General features: G+C 46.0%; 1 protein-coding gene across 1 annotated transcript; it reads left to right on the forward strand.

Moving 5' to 3' along the window:
- Window positions 1–789: 789 nt before the first annotated feature.
- Window positions 790–4,411, forward strand: Tmem35b (transmembrane protein 35B). The gene is made up of 3 exons (XM_021201174.1): window positions 790–934; window positions 2,564–2,744; window positions 3,582–4,411. The coding sequence occupies exons 1-3, from the start codon at window positions 830–832 to the stop codon at window positions 3,746–3,748; spliced, it is 453 nt and encodes a 150-aa protein (XP_021056833.1). The 5' UTR covers window positions 790–829; the 3' UTR covers window positions 3,749–4,411.
- The last annotated feature ends 14,420 nt before the right edge of the window (window positions 4,412–18,831 follow it).

An 18,831-nucleotide genomic window follows, 5' to 3' on the forward strand; every position in this document is an offset into this window, starting at 1 on the left:
TTTTTTTTTTTTTTTGATACTGACCTTTGTGACATAGTCCTCACTAGCCTAGTTTTTGCTGTGAAGTCCATGCTGGCATTCAACTCTGGGCAGTCCTCAGGCCTTATCCTCGCTAGTTTGGGAATTACAGGCACATCATGTGTGGCGGTAGCCGGCTTTCGTAAAAGGTCAGATAGTATACAGTGGCTTAACCGTAGATGGTATACAAATGGATGCAGGTCAACACTTTCACCCTTGTACCCTGAGGTGTTAGTTCTATATAATTTTCAACTGTTGTGAAAATTCCTTGATCATTGTTTAATCATTTCTAGAATGTTATTTTCCTTATGGGTGTGTGTTAAAAAAAACTCGACAACCGGAAAAATTGGTCCTGTTTGCCAGTGCAGCCAAGTAAGGGATTCTTTAAATATCTTTCTCATTTTTCTTTCCGTTGAGCAATGAGAGGGGCAGGTATTTTAGGCATAGGTGGACCAGAAAAACTTATAGTTACTGCTTTATTGCTCATTAATTGTAGGGTTCAGTGATTTTCCAGTAACTTTCTGAAGGCCATTTTGCAACTTCCATACAGCTGCAGACCCAGAGTCGCCCAGGGGGTTGGGTGGTGTCAGATTCCTCTAGCACGGGTGGGCTAGAAGGCCGGGTGGCGTGCACACACACACCCTCCACAATAAGAGTACAGCGTGTGGAAGAGAGGCCTCAGTGGGCGGGTCTTAGCGGAGGTGGCCATCAGTGGGCGGGGCTGAAAGTTGGGCGTAACGGGGTGGGCGGGACGGGCCGACTGTAGTCTTCCGGTAGGGAGGAAGAGTCGTCCAGGAAGCCGGGTGCTGCTATGTCGTTCAGGCTAGGCCTGTTGCGGGTTCTGCTTGGCGTCTTCTTCGCGCTCACCGGGGCTGCCAAGCTCTTTCAGGTCTCCGCCCCTGTGTCACAACAGATGGTGAGCGGCACCCGGGGAAGGACAGTGTGTGCTCGGTTCCCGGGGGCTTCATGCCGTCGGGCTTGAGGGTGCCTGGGCCTTCCCTCCAGTTTTCTACACCTTCTCCAGGTGGGAGGGCACGGGACTTCACTGCTGGAGGAGCATGTTGTCCCCAGGCCGATTTAGAGCTGGAGAAGTGATGGGGACTCAGGAGGTCCAGGAAGACAAAAGTGAAAAAGTGACCTAGCACCCCTCTCCACCCCACACCCACCAACCCATTGTTCCAGGTTGGGGAGGCAGAATTTTACTTTGGTTTTTGTTTGTTTGTTTGAGCTGGTCTTCTGACTGTGTCGCTCTGGCTGGCTGGCTCGGAGCTCACTTAAATGTTGTAGTAGCTGGCCTCGAACTTGCAGAGATCCACCTGCCCCTACCTCCAGACTACTGAGATTAACGGCTTACCTACCTTAGAAATCTTTTAAGCTTGAAACTAGCCGTGAAGGTAAAATGTAATTTGCCAAAACATAACACAGCTAGTCAAGCAAGGCTCAAAGTAGACCAATCTAACTAGATTCCTCTGTCCCACGAAGCCTGGGACGGAAGCATAGAAGTCACTGACTGTAACTCCTTATCCCGAGAGGGTCCACCAGCAGTTCCAAACCCTCAGAGAAGCCAGGCTCTGTGGAAGACCCCTGTTGCCTCCTCCCAAGCCTGGGTGCTACTATGATTTTCTTCTCCTCCTCCTCTCCTCCCTCCTCCCTTCCTCCTCTTTTCTTCTCTTCCTCTTCTTCCTTTCCTCTTTCTTCTTCTCCTCCTCTACCTCTTTTCTTCTTCTTTCTTCTTTTTCTCCTTCCCTAAGATGGTGGGTTCTTTAGGATAGATATGGTAAAAGCCAGACAGCTTAAACTCTCCACCGGTGTGTCTCATGTGCGGCCCTTGGACCACATACACTCCAGGAGAGCTGTCACTGTAGCCTAGCGTAAAAGTGTAAATTTAAAATTCGTGCTTTTTTCCCCCCCTTTCAATCCAGCTGTGGGGTTCTGGAGCAACTCTGTAGATGACAGCATGGAGCTCCATCCTTGGAGGCTAGAGTAGGACAGTCAGGGCTGCTGTTGGACCACAGGAAACAGTCCTGAGGGTGGAACGGGCCCAGGGAAGGGTCTGAGTCGGGTGTGTTACTTTACGTCCCCTCAGCTGTCCCTTGTGTCTGCCACAGTGGAATCAGGACCTGCACAGGAGATGAAAAGTGTCAGTCATTCTCTAAGGACTCTTTCCATTCCACCGGCAGATGTTCAGAGAGAAGAGAAACTAGGCCTGGCACAAAGAGAACCTGCAGCCTTTCCTAGGACCTGGCCCTAGGTGGGAAAGCCAAGCCTTGCTCCCTTCTCCTGGGATTTGAGCTGGGTTATCTATGGAGAGGTCTGGTGAGGACATAAAACCGTCTCTACACCTGAAGCCCTTTTCCACATGGGCGTGTCTGCTCCTCATTCCGAAGATCAGCCCCATAGGTCAGCCCCTCCTTACCGGGCTCTTAAACTACTTGTGGTAGTTTTGTTAAGGGAGCCGGTTATAGGCAGAGGAGGTCTCGGTGGTGCCTTCAGGCACTGCATTTTCTGACGAGTAGTACTGACAGGCGTTCCCTACCCCTCGTAGAGAGCCTTGTTCGAGCAGTTCGCTGAGGTGTTTCCATTGAAGGTGTTTGGCTACCAGCCAGACCCTATAAGCTACCAGACAGCTGTGGGATGGCTGGAACTGCTGGCTGGGTTGCTGCTGGTCGTGGGTCCACCTGTGCTACAAGAGATCAGTAACGTGGTCTTGATCCTACTCATGATGGGTAAGGGGGCAACTGGGCTCTCCTGGGGATGATAGAAAAAACCAGCTGTTTTTCCTTCTGTGGTCCTCTCTTTCCTGGGACTGGGAACCTTTCCTGCTCTGCCACGGAGTTTTTGAAATGCCTTGTACCATATCCTGGGCACTGTGACACTGTCACATGCTTTCCCCATCCTGTCTGTGGCTGCACAGTGTCCCAGTGTAAGCATGTAGCGTGACCTCAAGAGCTCCTACTCTCTGATCAATGCTCGCTCCTGGAGGGTGTGGAATGGCAGTTACCACTTAATGTATAATGTATCATGTGGGTGCCAGAGCAGCCAGCAGGAAAGCTGGAGTCCCTTGACCGGAGAGGCAGAGAATTTCTCTAGAAGGCACTTTCTCAGGAGTGTCACCAACAAGAGATGCCAGTGTATAGACAGGACAGCTGTTGCTGCAAAGCTAGACACCCTTGTGCTGACTTGCGTGCCCTGGCCAGTGTCATGTAATTGCCACTAAAACATTCTTTCCATTTGTAAAGCTTTCCTCATTTTCAGATCATTAACACACTTTTTCCTCAAGCCCTTCGGCCCCAGTTTGAATCCTCCAGTAGATTTAGGATTATTAAGAAAGAGTTAAGGGAAAGTTAGTTTCCACATTCCAGTCTTCCTGCTTGGACTCTTCCACTCTCCAGGGCATACATTAGCTCAAGAGGCTTCTATTTCTTTGTCCTGCTTCCAGGAAGAGGTGTAGAGGGGTGATTAATTGGGGTCAGGGGTCGGGGGTGATGTGAGCTGGAATGGGTCAGCCTGGGCCAGAATCCCTGAGTTCTTGGATTTCCTGGGTGTCTTCCTTTCTGTTGTAGGGGCTATCTTCACTCTGGTGGTTCTGAACGAGCCACTGAGTACTTACATCCCAGCTGCTGTCTGCTTGGGGCTGCTGCTGCTGCTGGATTCCTGCCTCATCTTAGCTCGAACTAAGGAAGCGGTCAGACGCCCGAGCAAGAAGATCCCTCCTGCACACAGGAATTGAGTCTTCCTGCCATGTAGTTACCACGGCTGGAACAGTCACAGCACTCCGTCTACCACTTTGTCAGGTCCACAGTCATTCAGTGTAAAAGAGCTATCTTGACTAGACCCCACTCTCCCCTAATAACTATGTTGCTTTGTTTTGAGGGCGGCATGAACACTTTTCATGTCATGTGAAAAAAGGAAAGTAAGCGGGAAAGAAGCTAAAACCACTCCAAATTCTAATGCCCTGTGAGTAATCATCTCGATGTTTTGGTGTGACTGTGCCTCTCCATCTTTTTCTATGATTATATACAGATGCATATTTTTTTAATGAAATGAGACGGTGTAGCCTATTGCCCACCATTAAGATCCAGAGTTCTTTGACATTACTCATGTTTTTACTTCATCAATGTTCATGGCTTTTACTCTGTTCACCGTGCTGAGGATGAAGAGGTGGCTGAAGTGCTAGGAGCGCTTGCTGCTTGTGCAAAGGGCCCGGGTTCAGTTCCCAGCATCCTCGTGGCGGCTCACAACTCTCTACGTCTGGTTTCAGAGGATCTGGCACCCTCTTCTGGCCTTTTGGAGCATCAGATACGCACATAGTATGGGCACGCACACACACACTCAAAGCAAAACATTTATGCACATAAAATAAATGTTTTTAAAGGATGTGTTGTACTTCGTCCACTTCCTCCTGTCCATGAGAAATATCTGGATCATTCCTGTTGTGTGTGTATGCGTTTGTGTGTCTGTGTCCATGTGTGTGTGTGTGTGTGTGTGTGTGTGTGTGTGTGTGTATGTGTGTAAAGCTCACAGCAAATGACCTCTGCATATTTATTTCCTTTTCCAAGAAGTAAGCATACTGTTTCAAAAGCACGCACATCTAGCGCATGTTTTAAAATTTACAAGTTCACACTGCAGAGTGTAAGTGTCTGATTTCTGCCTGTGCTCACCTGGGTCCCATGAGGGATTTCTTGCCATTTCTCTTTATTTTACACTTGCACTGGTGACAGGTACCTGCTAAAATGGTGAGGTGTGGCACTTAATCCAGCGTCCCATAACACCTTAGTGGGGGAGGTTGGGGGACAGCTGCTCCCAGTAATGCTCAGTGGCTCAGCAGTCTCTCTCTAAATCCAGCTATCTTGGGGGGTGGTAGGTGTGATAAAGGGAAGAGAGAAAGGAAAGGTGCAAGTGCTCATGGGAAAAATGTTAGAGCACCTTGTGTCGTGTCCCCAGACCCTCTGCCTGGGCCCATTGGAGTCCGTTTGGGAGATGATGTTTCTTCCATGAGGAAAGGTAGTGAAGTGAAAGATTTTATGTTTTGCAGTTCTGAAGCATCACATAAGATAGGCAGGCACAGCACTTCTGAGCCTCACCCCTTGTCTTCATTCTGAGATAAGGTCTCACTAAGTTGCCTAGGCTGGTCTTGAACTTGGATCCTTCAGTCTCAGTCTCTCCAGTAGCTGGGATTAAAGGCCTGCACTGGGGCTAGCTGGAGTTTATCTATGCACATTTTAGCTACCTAGATGACGTTTTGGGCATGGGAATTTAGTTCTAGGGAACACAGGCGAAAGTTTGATAGTCCACTTCATGCTCAGTGCTGAATGGTAGTTCCTGCTGTGCCTTCGCTTGAATGAACCTCAGGCAGGCTGATAATTCTTAGTTGGATCTTCTTGGGTCTGAAAGCACAGGGATGTGCTGCACCTACAGCAAGGGTAGAGATCAATGGACAGGCCCATCATAAATTATGTGACAGCATTAGCAGGGGACTAATAATTCTGGATAAGGGTGATTGCTGCCAAGCCTGATGACCCGTTTCATCCAGGACCTACATAGTGGAAAAACAGAACCAACTCTGGAAGATTGTCCCTCTGACCCTCATATGCCCGGTGATGCACTCATTCTCTGTCTCTCTCTGTCTCTGTCTCTGTCTCTGTCTCTGTCTCTGTCTCTCTCGTCTCTCTGTCTCTGTCTCTCTGTCTCTGTCTCTGTCTCTCTCTCTCTCTCTCTCTCTGGTCCAGCAATGATTTAGTTTCAGCAATGGTTAACTGGGCTACTTAATGAAGACATCAAGGACCAACATCTGTTCTTTCAGCCATCAATTTATTGGCTACTACTGCCTTCAGAGTTGCAAAATAGCTGCAGTTGCTCCAGGTGGTATATTTGCCATGTGATATCCAAGGGTAAGTAGAGAATGGAAAGCTTTCAGAAAACCCCAGGTCATTCCTTCTATCTAACTTCAGAATCTTTAAACCAATCACTGATGAGGGGGAGTGGGATTCCCAGGATGGACTGAGACTGACTAAACCCTGCCTGTGCGCATCGCCAAGAAGGGAGGGGTCCTGGTGTGTGTTTTTTCCTGGCTTATTTACAGAACACTGAAACGGAAAGTAAACAGCTTGGTACATACGTGCCCATTAAATGCGATTATTGAATCTCTGTCCTACCAATGAGAATATGGGTCTGTGCTTGTCAGAACTAGAACTAAGGCCTGATTGGTTCCAGAAACAATGTTTTCACAGTGTTTTAGCAGCCAAGATGAAAATTTACAGGCATGACCAGGGCTGCCCTACAATGCAAGCAACTCCCTACTTTCCAGAAATGGTAGGATGCTGGAACACTTTAAAGCCTATCACAGTAGAGCCTGGAGCCCCTGGGGTCCCAACCTCATACATGTCTTCTCCAGGATGTCACACCCAACCTGCCTCCAGTCAGTATGTTGTAAAAGCTCTTGCACTGGCACTGAGGCAATCCTGTTTACCAAGGCTGTTAAGTAGATACGGACTCCAAAGCATGGTGGTAGGGCTGGCCTAGCACCTGTGTGATAGGCAGGGCAGTGGGAGAATGGATCAGCCATCTGGTATAGAGTAACAGTTGGGATTGACAGAAAGCTTGACCCCCAACAGTGCCTTGAGGAACTCGAAGGACCAAGCTTCAGGGAACCATATCAGAAGTCTTAGACAACTTCCAGCTGTTTGACTTCCTCTTGTCCCAGAAGACACTCCCATGCTCTGAGGTCCTTGCAGGACCCCTACAAGTCCAGCATGCACCTGTCACATGCAGGTCCTCTCCTGGCCAGTTGCTGAGCCGATTCTCTGCATTATATTCTGGGATTGACTAGAAAGATCTGGGATATATGAGTGAGGGGATTTTACTGGCTAGTTTTGTGTCAACTTGACACAGCTGGAGTTATCACAGAGAAAGGAGCTTCAGTTAGGAAAATGCCTCCATGAGATCCAGCTGTAAGGCATTTTCTCAATTAGTGATCAAGGGGGGAGGTCCCCTTGTGNGTGGTGCCATCTCTGGGCTGGGAGTCTTGGGTTCTATAAGAGAGCAGGTTGAGCAAGACAGAAAAGAACATCCCTCCATGACTTCTGCATCAGCTCCTGTTTTCTGACCTGCTTGAGTTCCAGTCCTGCATCCTTTGGTGATGAACAGCAGTATGGAAATGTAAGCCGAATAAACCCTTTCCTCCCCAACTTGCTTCTTGGTCATGATGTCCGTGCAGGAATAGAAACCCTGAGTAAGACAGGGATTCAATTCATTCTCAACTTTTTTTGTAATGTGTGTTTGTTTTTGAGACATTTGCTTCTCTATGTAATCCTGGCTGTCCTGGCACTCTGTAGACCAGGCTGGCCTTGAACCTTGAACTCAGAGAGATTTGCCTGCCTCTGCCTCCCGAGTGCTGGGACTAAAGTTATCTGCCACAAACGCCTGGCTTTACTTTCAACTTCTTAGAGCCGGGAATCCAGAGCAAACTCTAGCAACTAGACCATCAGGAGAAGGGAATAATCTAGTGGCATGATAGCAAGAGGCTTAGGGTGGGATGTCTAGGGGCTAGAGCCAACCTAGACAGAAATGACTTTGTCCTAGGAAGGACAGGCACCTGAGAATTCAGATTTCAACACCATAAGAGACTGAGTTTAGGAACTGAAAATATATGTAAGTGTGAAAAACAGCAAGAAGACACTGGCATGTGCACTTCTGCCCCTGAGGGAGAGGGTGAGACGCCACCCAGGTATTTTTCTGCTGTTTGTGGAGTGCATGTGTGGGTGTATGCATGCTTCTGTGTACTGCCTAGGAGGGACAGAGCTAAGTTATGAAGTCTCTTCCCAGTGTCAGCCAAGACTCAGGGTTTTACTTGTTCTCTCATCAAGTGTCCCCATGGGGTCATGAAGCCTCCATTTTACAGTAGCAAAGACAGGCTCAGGGAGGCTGAGAAATTAGCCCAGGGCCTCATGACAAATAATCCATGTGTGGCCAAATTCCCAAAGCCTGTGCCCTTCTCGGTACCGCTTCTTCCTCCTCCTCCTCCTTTCTTTTGGTTTATCGAGACAGGGTTTCTCTGTGTAGCCCTGGCTGTCCTGGAACTCACTCTGTAGACCAGGCTGGCCTCGAACTTGGAAATCCACCTGCCTCTGCCTCTCAAGTGCTGGGATTAAAGGCGTGTGCCACCACGCCCAGCTCAGTCAGTACTCTTAACCACTGAGCCATCTCTCCAGCTCATTATTTTAAGACTTAGAACTCAGATATATTGATGCCTAGTCACTTCCCTTCAAGCATTCTGGGATTCTACAAGCTTGTCTTTCTCTGGTGCATTTCTGACCCAGACTTAGGATTGCTTCCTCTCCCTGTCGCTGGATACTGGCAACTCTACCATCACCTCCATGATGCCAAGACTCTTGTGGCAAGTCTTGGTGGGAATCAAGCTAGAATTCTGTCCTGCCACCAGCTAGGAGAGAGATTAGCTAGGCAAGCTACATTCCGCTTCAGCTGACTGGAAGTTTTCTCAGGGTGCAGAGTCCTGTCAGTAGCTCTGGCTACAAAGCCCTCCCTCTTTCTGTGTTTGGACACAGGCCCTGTCACTGAGTCTGCCTTTTAGTGATAAATTCAGGAAATTTCATCTCCCCTTTTTGATAAAATTACCCTCTCATTGGTCCCTTGTTTCTTCTTTAAATTGTTTCTTTCTGTTTTAAAAGTAACACATGAAAATACATATAAAGTAAGTACAGAGCAACAGAGAAAAATGTGAAGCACAGAGAAGAGGCCCCTTGGTGGAAGCCAAGGTTTGCAGTTTACGCATGTGCATGCATTTTTTCCAAGTGTCTGGCGTTTTAATCATATGCACAGAATCAACTTTTATCAGAAGGCTACCAACGGGGTAGCATAACAACACTCTTGTGTGATTTGCTGTCCAGTTATTTTGTGTAGCTCCCCAATACTTGCACATGGACAGCCTGCTGTTTTCATTGTCCCTATTTTGCCCTGTTGATCCCCGCAGATGAATGCCTGTGCACGAACCCCCATGGATGAACAGTTGCCTCCCTTATTTTACTGTTAGAAGCAATGCTGTAGTGGATGTTCTTGCTCACAAACCTCTACATATTTATGAATTTATAGAATGAATTCCTGGCAGGGAAATTGCTGTGTCACGGCGTGTGTGTGTGTGTGTGTGTGTATGTGTATGTATGTGAATTGTTTAATAACATCACTATACTGTCTCCAATAAAAAAAAAAAGGCAATCACAATCACAACCCCAATGCCAGTATGTAACAGTCCGGTATGTAACAGTCCCTGCATTGCTAAGGGTCCACACTAGGTGGACTCCTGCCTTCTTCAAGCTGTACGTTCATGGGTGCTGTGTTAACTTTCTGTGACTATATCAAATACCCGGGGCTGGAAATATCACTGCATGGCAGAGCACACTTGCCTAGGATGCGCAAGGCCTTAGGCTCCGTCTCTGGGACAGCCAACGAAACAAAAACAAATAAGCAAGAATCTCGAGGATTTGAAAGAATAAGTTTATAAGGACAAAACATTTATTTTGTCTTATGCTTTTAGGAGCTTTGTCGCATGAGTCATTAGGCGCTCCAGCACTGAGGACTGTGGACAGCAGCATAACAGGGAGGAGCATGGGACAAAATAAAACCACTCAACTTGTGGCAAGGAAGCCAAACAGAACCAAGAAGACAGACGCCAGGGTCTCCTACTCCCCTTCAGCGGCACATTATCAGTAACCTAGAACCCTTCCATCAGACCCCACCTTCCATGTGAGTCAGCTTCTCTTTACTGTAACAAAATGCCTGAGTCACTCAACTTAGAAATGGAAAGGTTTATTTTGGCTCAGAGTTTGGAGATTTTGGTCCATGGCTTGGTGGGCCTATTGCTTTGGGTCTGTGTCAAGGGCCACATATAATGATGGGTGGGCCTATGGCAAAAACAACAACAACAAAAAAGTGTAGCTGGGAAGAATCTTTCCTCTATGCACAGCTCAAGAGAGAGGGTGGGGTGGAACCCCACAATCCTCTTTGAAGGGATTTCCAACATTATAAACCTCTTACTTGGTCCCACCTGGGCACTACACTAGAGCCCACATCTTTAATACACGAACCTTTGGGAGACATTCAGTCCTTTCCAATGTTGCTACACTGGGCAGCAAACTTTCAATCCAGGGCTGTTCTTTTGTTTTGTTTTGTTTGTTTGTTTGTTTTCAAGACAGAGTTTCTCTGTATAGCCCTGGCTGTCCTGGAACTCACTCAATAGACCAGGCTGACCTCGAACTCAGAAATCAGCCTGCCTCTGCCTCCCAAGTGCTGGGATTAAAGGCATGCATCACCACTGCCTGGCCTCCAGGGCTGTTCTAGTTTACTTTCCATTGCTGTCACAAATGCTATGATCAAAAGGAACTTAGGGAGCAAGGAGTTTATTTGAATTTACAGGTTAGAATACATCATCAAGGGATATCGGGGCTGAAACTGAAGCAGAGACCATGGAGTAAGGATGCTTAATGGTTTGAAGTCCTAGGTTCTTTCTGCTGCCTTTTTCTTCCCTTCCTTCTTTTTTCTTTTCTTTTCTCTTTTTTTAAAAGATTTATTTATTTATTTACAGTGTAAGTAAGTAAATAAATAATAAATTTATTATTTATTTACTTACTTACTGTCTTCAGACACTCCAGAAGAGGGCATCAGATCTTGTTACAGTTACAGATGGTTGTGAGCCATCATGTGGTTGTTGGGAATTGAACTCAGGTTCTCTAGAAGAGCAGTCATTGCTCTTAACTGCTGAGCCACCTCTCCAGCCCCCCTTCTTTCTTTTTTTATATTTTTAAGATTTATTTATTTTATACGAGTGGATATTTTGCCTGTATATACGTACGTGCAACATGTGCATGACTGGGACCCACAAAGCCCTTGGATCCCCAGGACCTTGAGTGACAGGTGATTGTGAGTCACTATACGGGTGCTGGAATCAAACCTGGGTCCTCCATAAGAACAAGTGTTCTTGACTGCAGAGCCAGCTCCCCATCCCTTTAAAAGAATTTTATTTCATGTGTGTGTGTTTGAGTGTACCTGTGTGTACCATGTGTGTATGAGTTTGTAGACATCAGTAGAAAGAGTCAGACCCTCCAACGCTGGGGTTACAGGCGGTTGTGAGCTGTGTGGCTCAGACACACTCTGAGAGAGCAATGAACATGTTTACTGAGTGATTTCTGTGGCTATTTTATACAGCCCAGGCCCGCCTGCCTACAGATGATGCTGCCCACAGCAGACTAGGCCCTGCTATACCAGTTAGCAATCAAGAAAAGGCCCCTAGGGGCTGGAGAGATGGCTTAGCGGTTAAGAGCACTGACTGCTCTTTCCAGAGGTCCTGAGTTCAATTCTCAGCAACCACACGGTGGCTCACAACCATCTGTAATGGGATCTGATGCCCTTCTGGTGTGTCTGAAGACAGCTACAGTGTACTCATATAAATAAAAAAATAATTTTTTTAAAGTCTAAAAAAATAGAAAAGAAAAGAAAAGAAAAGAAAATGTTTCTACAGATGTGCCCACAGGCCAATCTGATGGTAATTCCTCAACTGAAGTTCTCTCTTCCTATATGTGTAAAGTTAATGATCAAGATTATCCTTCAAGCCTAGGGTCTTGGAGGGTCATTTCAAGACTAAACAGTAGCAGTGGCTCATTCTTCTACACAGATCTGAATACATCTGCCTCCCAGCTATGTACTTAATTGTCTTCCTTTCCTTTCCTTTCCTTTCCTTTCCTTTCCTTTCCTTTCCTTTCCTTTCCTTTCCTTTCCTTTCCTTTCCTTTCCTTTCCTTTCCTTTCCTTTCTTCCTTCCTTCTCCCTTTCTTTTTGTCCTTCCTAGACTGGGTCTCACTAGGTAGCTCTGGCTGTCCTAGAACTCACTATGTTGAACAGGTTGACCTCAAACTCAGATATCTGCCTGCTTCTGCTTCCCAAATGCTGGGATTAAAGGCGTGTGCTGCTGTCACCACCACCCGGCTTGTTTTTTGGTTTGTTTTTGTTTTTGTTTTGTTTTGTTTTGTTTTTGTTTTTTTTTCTTGAGGTTATCCCAATCTCTTTGATATATATTTGGAACCTGATGAAGCAGGAGCCAGAATAAGGAAGATTTCATCTGTGCCCCTCACATCAGCCAAAGCCTAGTCTCTGTCTTGCTTGTTGGGAGAATGAAATGAGTCAGAAGCCACAGCACTAGATCCTATTCCTAGTGTTACTTCTTGCTGCTTCCTTGGGAATCACGGTGGCTCATGCCAGCATCTCAGCTCAAGGCCAAGAGACAGCTGAGGCCCCCAACATCCTGAATTCATTTGCTCATGCCCGGATGAATTGCTCAGCCCCACAGGCTACGCAAGGCTGGGTCTTTGAGAAATGACCTGGCGTCCATACCAGGGCCAGCTGAATCTCCTGAGGCTGAATTCAATTCTGTCCGAATAAAAAATGATTCCTGTTGGCCTCATCCATCCCTGTGGTCTTGTACTATCAGGCTTTTGATGTAACATTTCCTCCAGCAAAGTAGTCAGTTTCCATTGGGAAATGTCCAACTTAGTCTTCTATGTCTGACCCGGGGAGAAAAAAAAAAAAAAAAAAAGAAAAAGAACTTGAGAGTCAATTGCCTCTGGGAGGTCAAACGCAATGGAAAGAAATCCTCTGGCTAGAATTACAGTGTGTGTGTGTGTGTGTGTGTGTGTGTGTGTGTGTGTGTGTGTGTATCCCTCCTCCCTCCAGGTCAGCTCAGGAAGGAAGGGTTGGGATGGATACCCAGAGGCAAGAACCTGAGAGGGGATGACGATGGACCACAGTGCAGGATCGGTCCTTTGGGACTTGGTCCCGGGACTTCTCTCAAACTTTAAAAATTTTGACCCAACATCCTCCGTCAGTTAAAGGAGAAGGGAGTCAAAGCTGCAGTTTGACTTGAGCCAGGAATCTTAGATCCCTGCCTTTGCCTGCCTGGGACACACTCTGCTGTGGGAGTGGACGTGGAGTGGGTAAGCAGCTCTTAGCCTAGAGAGTCCTTGGTCCCAAAGATACTCCAGAACAAAAGGCTGAGGAGCCTATTAACACATCAAAGCAGGGCAGTCCCTAGTGTGGTGACCATCACACACTTAATCCCACCTGGTCGGATTTCTGAGTTGGAGGTCAGCCTGATTTACGGAGAGTTCCAGGAGGGTTAGGGCTACGAAGAGACACCGAGTCTTGAAAATCCAAACCAAACCAAACCAAAAACCTTATCAAAGTAGATACTGGCTGGCTGCCAGGTCTCTCAGCATTGCAAGTCCGTGTTGTAGAGTCTTAGCTGCTCTCAACACTTACACCCAGCTCCCTACCCTAAACCTTTCCAGGCCCTGGGCTTCCTTTCCCTTCCCCTTAGCTTCTGATTCCTATATAACCCAGCCATTTTGGACTCTCTTGGTTCTTTTCCCTCTCCCCATCCCTTCTCTTCCTTTCCTCTCCACTGCCCTCCCCACCTTTCCCCCCCCACCCCCCTACCATGCCTTGACTTTTCTGCTGGTTCAGTCTGGAGTCTTCCGGATGCCTCTGGCTGTTCTCTCAGATCTACAACTAGAACCTTCTCAACCACAGCCAGGAGCCATCACTGCCTCGGGTTTTTTTTTTTTTTATTTTTGTTTTTGTTTTTGTTTTCTTTTTTTCTTTTTCATTCAAAGAGAACGAGGCTCCTCTCATCTACCTCCCTGCTTGCTCCTTCAGCTCAATCACAGCTCCAAAGTGCCTGAACCCAGCCCAACGCTCGTCTTTCTTTAAATTAAAAAAACCTGTGTAAAGGTATGGGCACAGGTGCACACATGACTTGGCACACTCGTGGAGGACAGAGGACAACTTTGTGGAGTTGGTTCTCTCCTTCCCAGGGTTTATATGGACTCTAACAAGTTGTCAGGTCTACTAAACAAGCCCTTTACCCACTGACATCTTCCCAACCCCCAACACTAGCCTTACCCTTAGCCAGCACCTGCTTGCACGTGATCGCTTGGACCTGTGGGCCAGCCCAGCATCCTCTGAGACCCTGCCTGATCAGGCTAGAGTCTTTCTAGTGCAGGTTCCATCTATTTCTCTGGCCTCTGTAGGGAAGCCTGCCTGCTCTTCTCCCTTTGAATTAGGCCCCAAGCCCTCTCTATTATGTAGCCTTGACTGTCCTGGAACTTCACCATGTAGACCAGGGTCGCCTTGAACCCATGGAGATCTGCCTGCCCTTGTATACTGAGTGCTGGGATTTTAAAGTGTGCACCCCATGTGCTACAGGCAATTCTTTCCTTTGACACCTGCCACCGTCTTTCTAGGAGAGGGTATGTCTCCCCCTGCTGAATCCTGCAGACCTGAAGCTACCTACAACTGTCCTTCGCTGACCTTGAGGCCACCTCCTAGAACTACATCCCAGCTCCAGGGATCATGACCTCCTTTCCGGGACGATCATTCCTAGCCCTCACCCTAGCTAACTGTCCTGTCCTTGGTGTAGCACGTGTGTCAAACACCCAGTCCTAACAGGCCTTTGTCATTAAGCCAGGCGTCTCATCTGCAGTTCTTGGCAAGTGGCTGTGCTGCTCTCGGGTTAGCCCCTGGTGCTCATGGGGCCCTTGGCAAGAGTATAAATGGAGGTTCACACCCTAATTTGTAAGCACTTAAAAGCTATAAATTAAGCTGACATGTTATTAGTTAAAATGTATTCCATACGCCTGCCTTGACAAATACACCTTAACAATGACAAGCTAGAGAAATGTGGGTAAAGCTGTGGTTTTCAGGCTGAAAATCAGAAAATCATCAAAGATGACTGAATGTAATTTTACATGTTATGCTTAAGCATTGTATGTGGGTCATATGTGATAAATTATTACTACAGAAAACAGGACACTTTAACTTCATCATATAAGTCACCATCATTCATAATGTGAGTTTTTTTTAAACCATTCCTTCAAGCCACATTTATATTCATACAAATGTCTCCAGATCATTATTTTAAGTTTCAACAATGAACTAATTTATATATACATGCATATATATATATACATGCATATATATATATATACATGCATATATATATACATGCATATATATATATACATGCATATATATATACATGCATATATATATATATACATGCATATATATATACATGCATATATATATATATATATATATATATATATATATATATATATCAGCAAATGGCAGCCAACTACTAAACTGTTCAAATCTCTCTTTAATCAAGATTATACCAAAATCTATAGTCTTTAGAAATTAGTTTGAGGGTTGGGGATGCCTTTCAGTTGGCAGAGTGTTTGAAGCCATGACTTCTATTCTGGGTTTACGCCAAATATGGCGGCATATCCTGTAACCCTAACACTGGGCAGGAGGGAGCAGGAGGATCAGGAATTCAAAGCCATTATTGGATGGATAGTGAATTTGAGGTCAGTTTAAAGGAGACTGTGTTTTTACAAAGAAAAAAAGAAAGAAACCAGTTTGCGACCACCTGCCTGTGAATTTGTTGTGTTTTATTTATGTTTTTGCCTTTCAAGGCCAGGTCCTACCATGAAACCCTAGCTGTCCTGGAACTCACTCTGTAGACCAGGCTAGCCTCGAACTCAGAAATCTGCCTGCCTCTGCCTCCCAAGGGCTGGGATTAAAGGCATGCGCCACCACCGCCTGGCTCTTTTGAGACATTTTTGTGTGTGCATTTGCACATGTTCACCCATGACTACATCGCTGTGGGTTTGAACGCGTGTAGAGGTCAGAGGACAATGTCACCACCCTCTTCATTTGAGACAGGGTCTCTCTGTTGTTTGTATGCCAGGCTAGCTGCCTCTGAAGCTTCTGGGCTTCCAAAAATTAAGAGAGGACTCAGCTGGTAGAGTGCTTGTCTAGCAGGCATAAAGGCCTGAGCTTGATCCCCAACTGTCTGCCTGTAATCCTCGCACTTTTGAAGTGGAGATGGAAGGATCAGAAGTTTGAGGTCATCCTCAAGCACAATATTCAAGGGCAGCCTGGGCTACAGGAGACCCCCGTTTCAAAGAAAGAAAGAAAGCAAAAGAAAAGGAGACAGAACAGAAGAGCAGTCATGTCAGCGAGCAGATGGAGATCCTCTGAAACCTTTAGATGCTCAGGCCCAGAACAGAATGAAGTCTGGTGACAGACAGAACTGGCGTCCTTCTTAAACACCCCTGCCGGTTTGAAGCTGGGGTCAAAGGAGAGGGGGGAAGCCTAGCTGTTTGCAGAGAGACAGGAAACCACTATACTCTCAGCCAAAGAGCCCAAGGAGGCACCAGCCTAAAGGAGAGATGTGCTAGAGGTCGACCAGATGTCCCGAGAACTGTGTCTCAGTTCTGCTTCAGGTTTTCCTACGTAGCTTGAGGTGATCAGTCCCCCCCACCCCCCCCCACCCCGTCTATCTAACAGAGGGAAATAGAAGGAAAGGGAAAGTGTGTGTGTGTGTGTTCATGTGTGTTCATGTGTGTGCACATATAAGCAGAGGCCAGAGAGGTTAGTGTCTCCATGTTGTGTTTTGAGATAGCACTCCCTACTTTACCTGGAACTCACTGATTGGCTTCACTGGATGCCAGAAAGCCCGAGGGATCCTCTGGCCTCCTCTTCCCCAGCACAGGGATTACAGGAACACGCCATAACTTGGCTTTTTATATAGGCGCTGGGGGTTGGAACTCAGGTCTTCATGCTTGCAGAGCCAGCCCTATACCACGGGAGTGATCTGTCCAGTCCCTGAAGGTCTTTTATATGCAGCTGTTTACGGATTTTTAAACCGATTCTACAAGTACTTGTATTATATGAGATCAGAGTCTGAGTATACAGGCAAATAGGAAAATGGTGCTGATAATCAAGGGAATAAATAGACAATACAAACAGACCTAGCAATGGGGCTGTTATTGGAGTAAGAAGACAAGGGCTCTAAATTACTATAAATTAATTAAAATGATCAAAGAAAACATGGGCAAATGAGTGAAAATAAATACCTTTAAAAGAGAATTAGAGGACTGGAGAGATGGCTCTGTGGTTAAGAGCACTGTCTGCTCTTCCAGAGGTCCTGAGTTCAATTCCCAGCAACCACATGGTGGCTCACAACCATCTGTAATGTAACACCTCTTCTGGTGTGTCTGAAGATAGCTACAGTATACTCATATGCAGAAAATAAATAAATATATAGAGTGAGTTCCAGGACAGCCAGGGCTATACAGAGAACCCTGTCTCAAAATAAATAAATAAACAAATAAATAAATAAATCTGAGAGAGAGAGAGGAGAGAGAGGAGAGAGAAGAGAGAGAAATGAAATTCATGAAAGTGAATCAAATAGCCTGAGAACTACAGAGAATATAATTTTGGTAGGGTTCTTTTATAACAGGGTCGTGGACAATAAATAAAATTAACTCTTGTATAATTTATCCTAGTTACTATATATATATATATATATATATATATATATATATATATATATAATCATATATAATTTATCCTATGAATTGAGATTAGCAAGTATGAGGATATAGCTCAATGATAGAGCACTTACCTAGTTTGTGCAAAGCTTGAAAGCTTGTAGTCAATCCCCAGTATGAAGAGTGGAAAAAGGAAGGAAGGCAGGGAGGGAGGGAGGGAGGGAGGAAGGAAAGAAGGAAAGAGGGAAGGGAAAGAGAGAGAACAAATGAATCAAGTAACTAATTTTTCTGGGATGGGGATGCATGTGCACCCTAGCACTTAGGAGGTGGAAGCAGGAGTATCAGAGATTCAACGCCATCTTGAGTTTGAAGACTGGTGGGAGCCAGGCTGATCCAAGGCTTCCTCCAGACCTGATGGATGGATGAGGAATGCAATTTGTTCCTTGCCTAAAGCCATGCACATGCTGGACAAAGGCTTGAAGTTCCCCCAGGAGGGGCTTGGACCAGAGCCTTGGAGGAGCTTCAACTTCAGATTCTGTCAACCTAACTCTACTGCAAAGGGTTATGGGTATCAGTCCTGGGGCTGCTGTGTGCTGTCTGTGACACACTTGAGAAACCCTTTGTTCCCTTTGTCGCTTGATTAGCTTCCTGCTGACCCCTTCCCATCATATGATAATATTCTGCCATTTCTGTCCCATTTCCCCTGAAAACTGTATATAAGATGCTGTATTTCTTAATAAACTTGCTTGCATGAACCATCACCATGTGCATGATCTTCTGAACTTTCCTCAACTTCCCTGTCTTCTTTATCTCTCATCTCATGGCTCTCCCTCTCAGGAACCTGTCACAGCATCAGAGGATAGCCTGGGCTACATGAAATCCTATCTCAGAAAAACAGATTAGGGCTGACAAGATGGCTCAGCACACAGAGGTACTCGCTGTCAAGTCTGATCACCTGAGTTTGATTTCTGGGTGGAAGGAAAGGCCTGATTCCTCCAAGGTGTCTTCTGACCGCTACACAGGCTCTGCAACTTGTGCATGCAAAGGCATGAGCATGTGCGCATGTGTGAGCACACACACCTACAAAATAAAATTTCAAAACATAATAGTAATAATAGTAGTAATAATAATAGTATATAACAAGTTATGGCCTCTTACTGGAGTGAAATCTGTCAGTCAGTAAATATGAATAGTTTGTGTTCCATTATAAAAATTTAAAAAGAAAAATTTTTGAGATAGGGTCTCTCTATGTAGTCCTGGCTGGCCTGGAACTGGCTATGTAGACTGCCTTTTAAACTCACAGAGATCCTCATGCTTCTGTCTCCCTACTGTCGGTGTGCATCGCCATTGACTGGTTTCATTATACGTTTTTTTTTTTTACATTTATTTATTTATTATATTTAAGCACATTG

This window comes from Mus pahari, chromosome 6 (genome assembly GCF_900095145.1).
Source record: "Mus pahari chromosome 6, PAHARI_EIJ_v1.1, whole genome shotgun sequence".
NCBI lineage: Eukaryota > Metazoa > Chordata > Mammalia > Rodentia > Muridae > Mus > Mus pahari.

Coding starts and splice junctions, on each gene's coding strand:
- Tmem35b (XM_021201174.1), top strand. CDS start 830: ATGTCGTTCAGGCTAGGCCTGTTGCGGGTTCTGCTTGGCGTCTTCTTC. Junction 935..2,563: donor CCCCTGTGTCACAACAGATG/GTGAGCGGCACC, acceptor TACCCCTCGTAG/AGAGCCTTGTTCGAGCAGTT. Junction 2,745..3,581: donor CTTGATCCTACTCATGATGG/GTAAGGGGGCAA, acceptor TTTCTGTTGTAG/GGGCTATCTTCACTCTGGTG.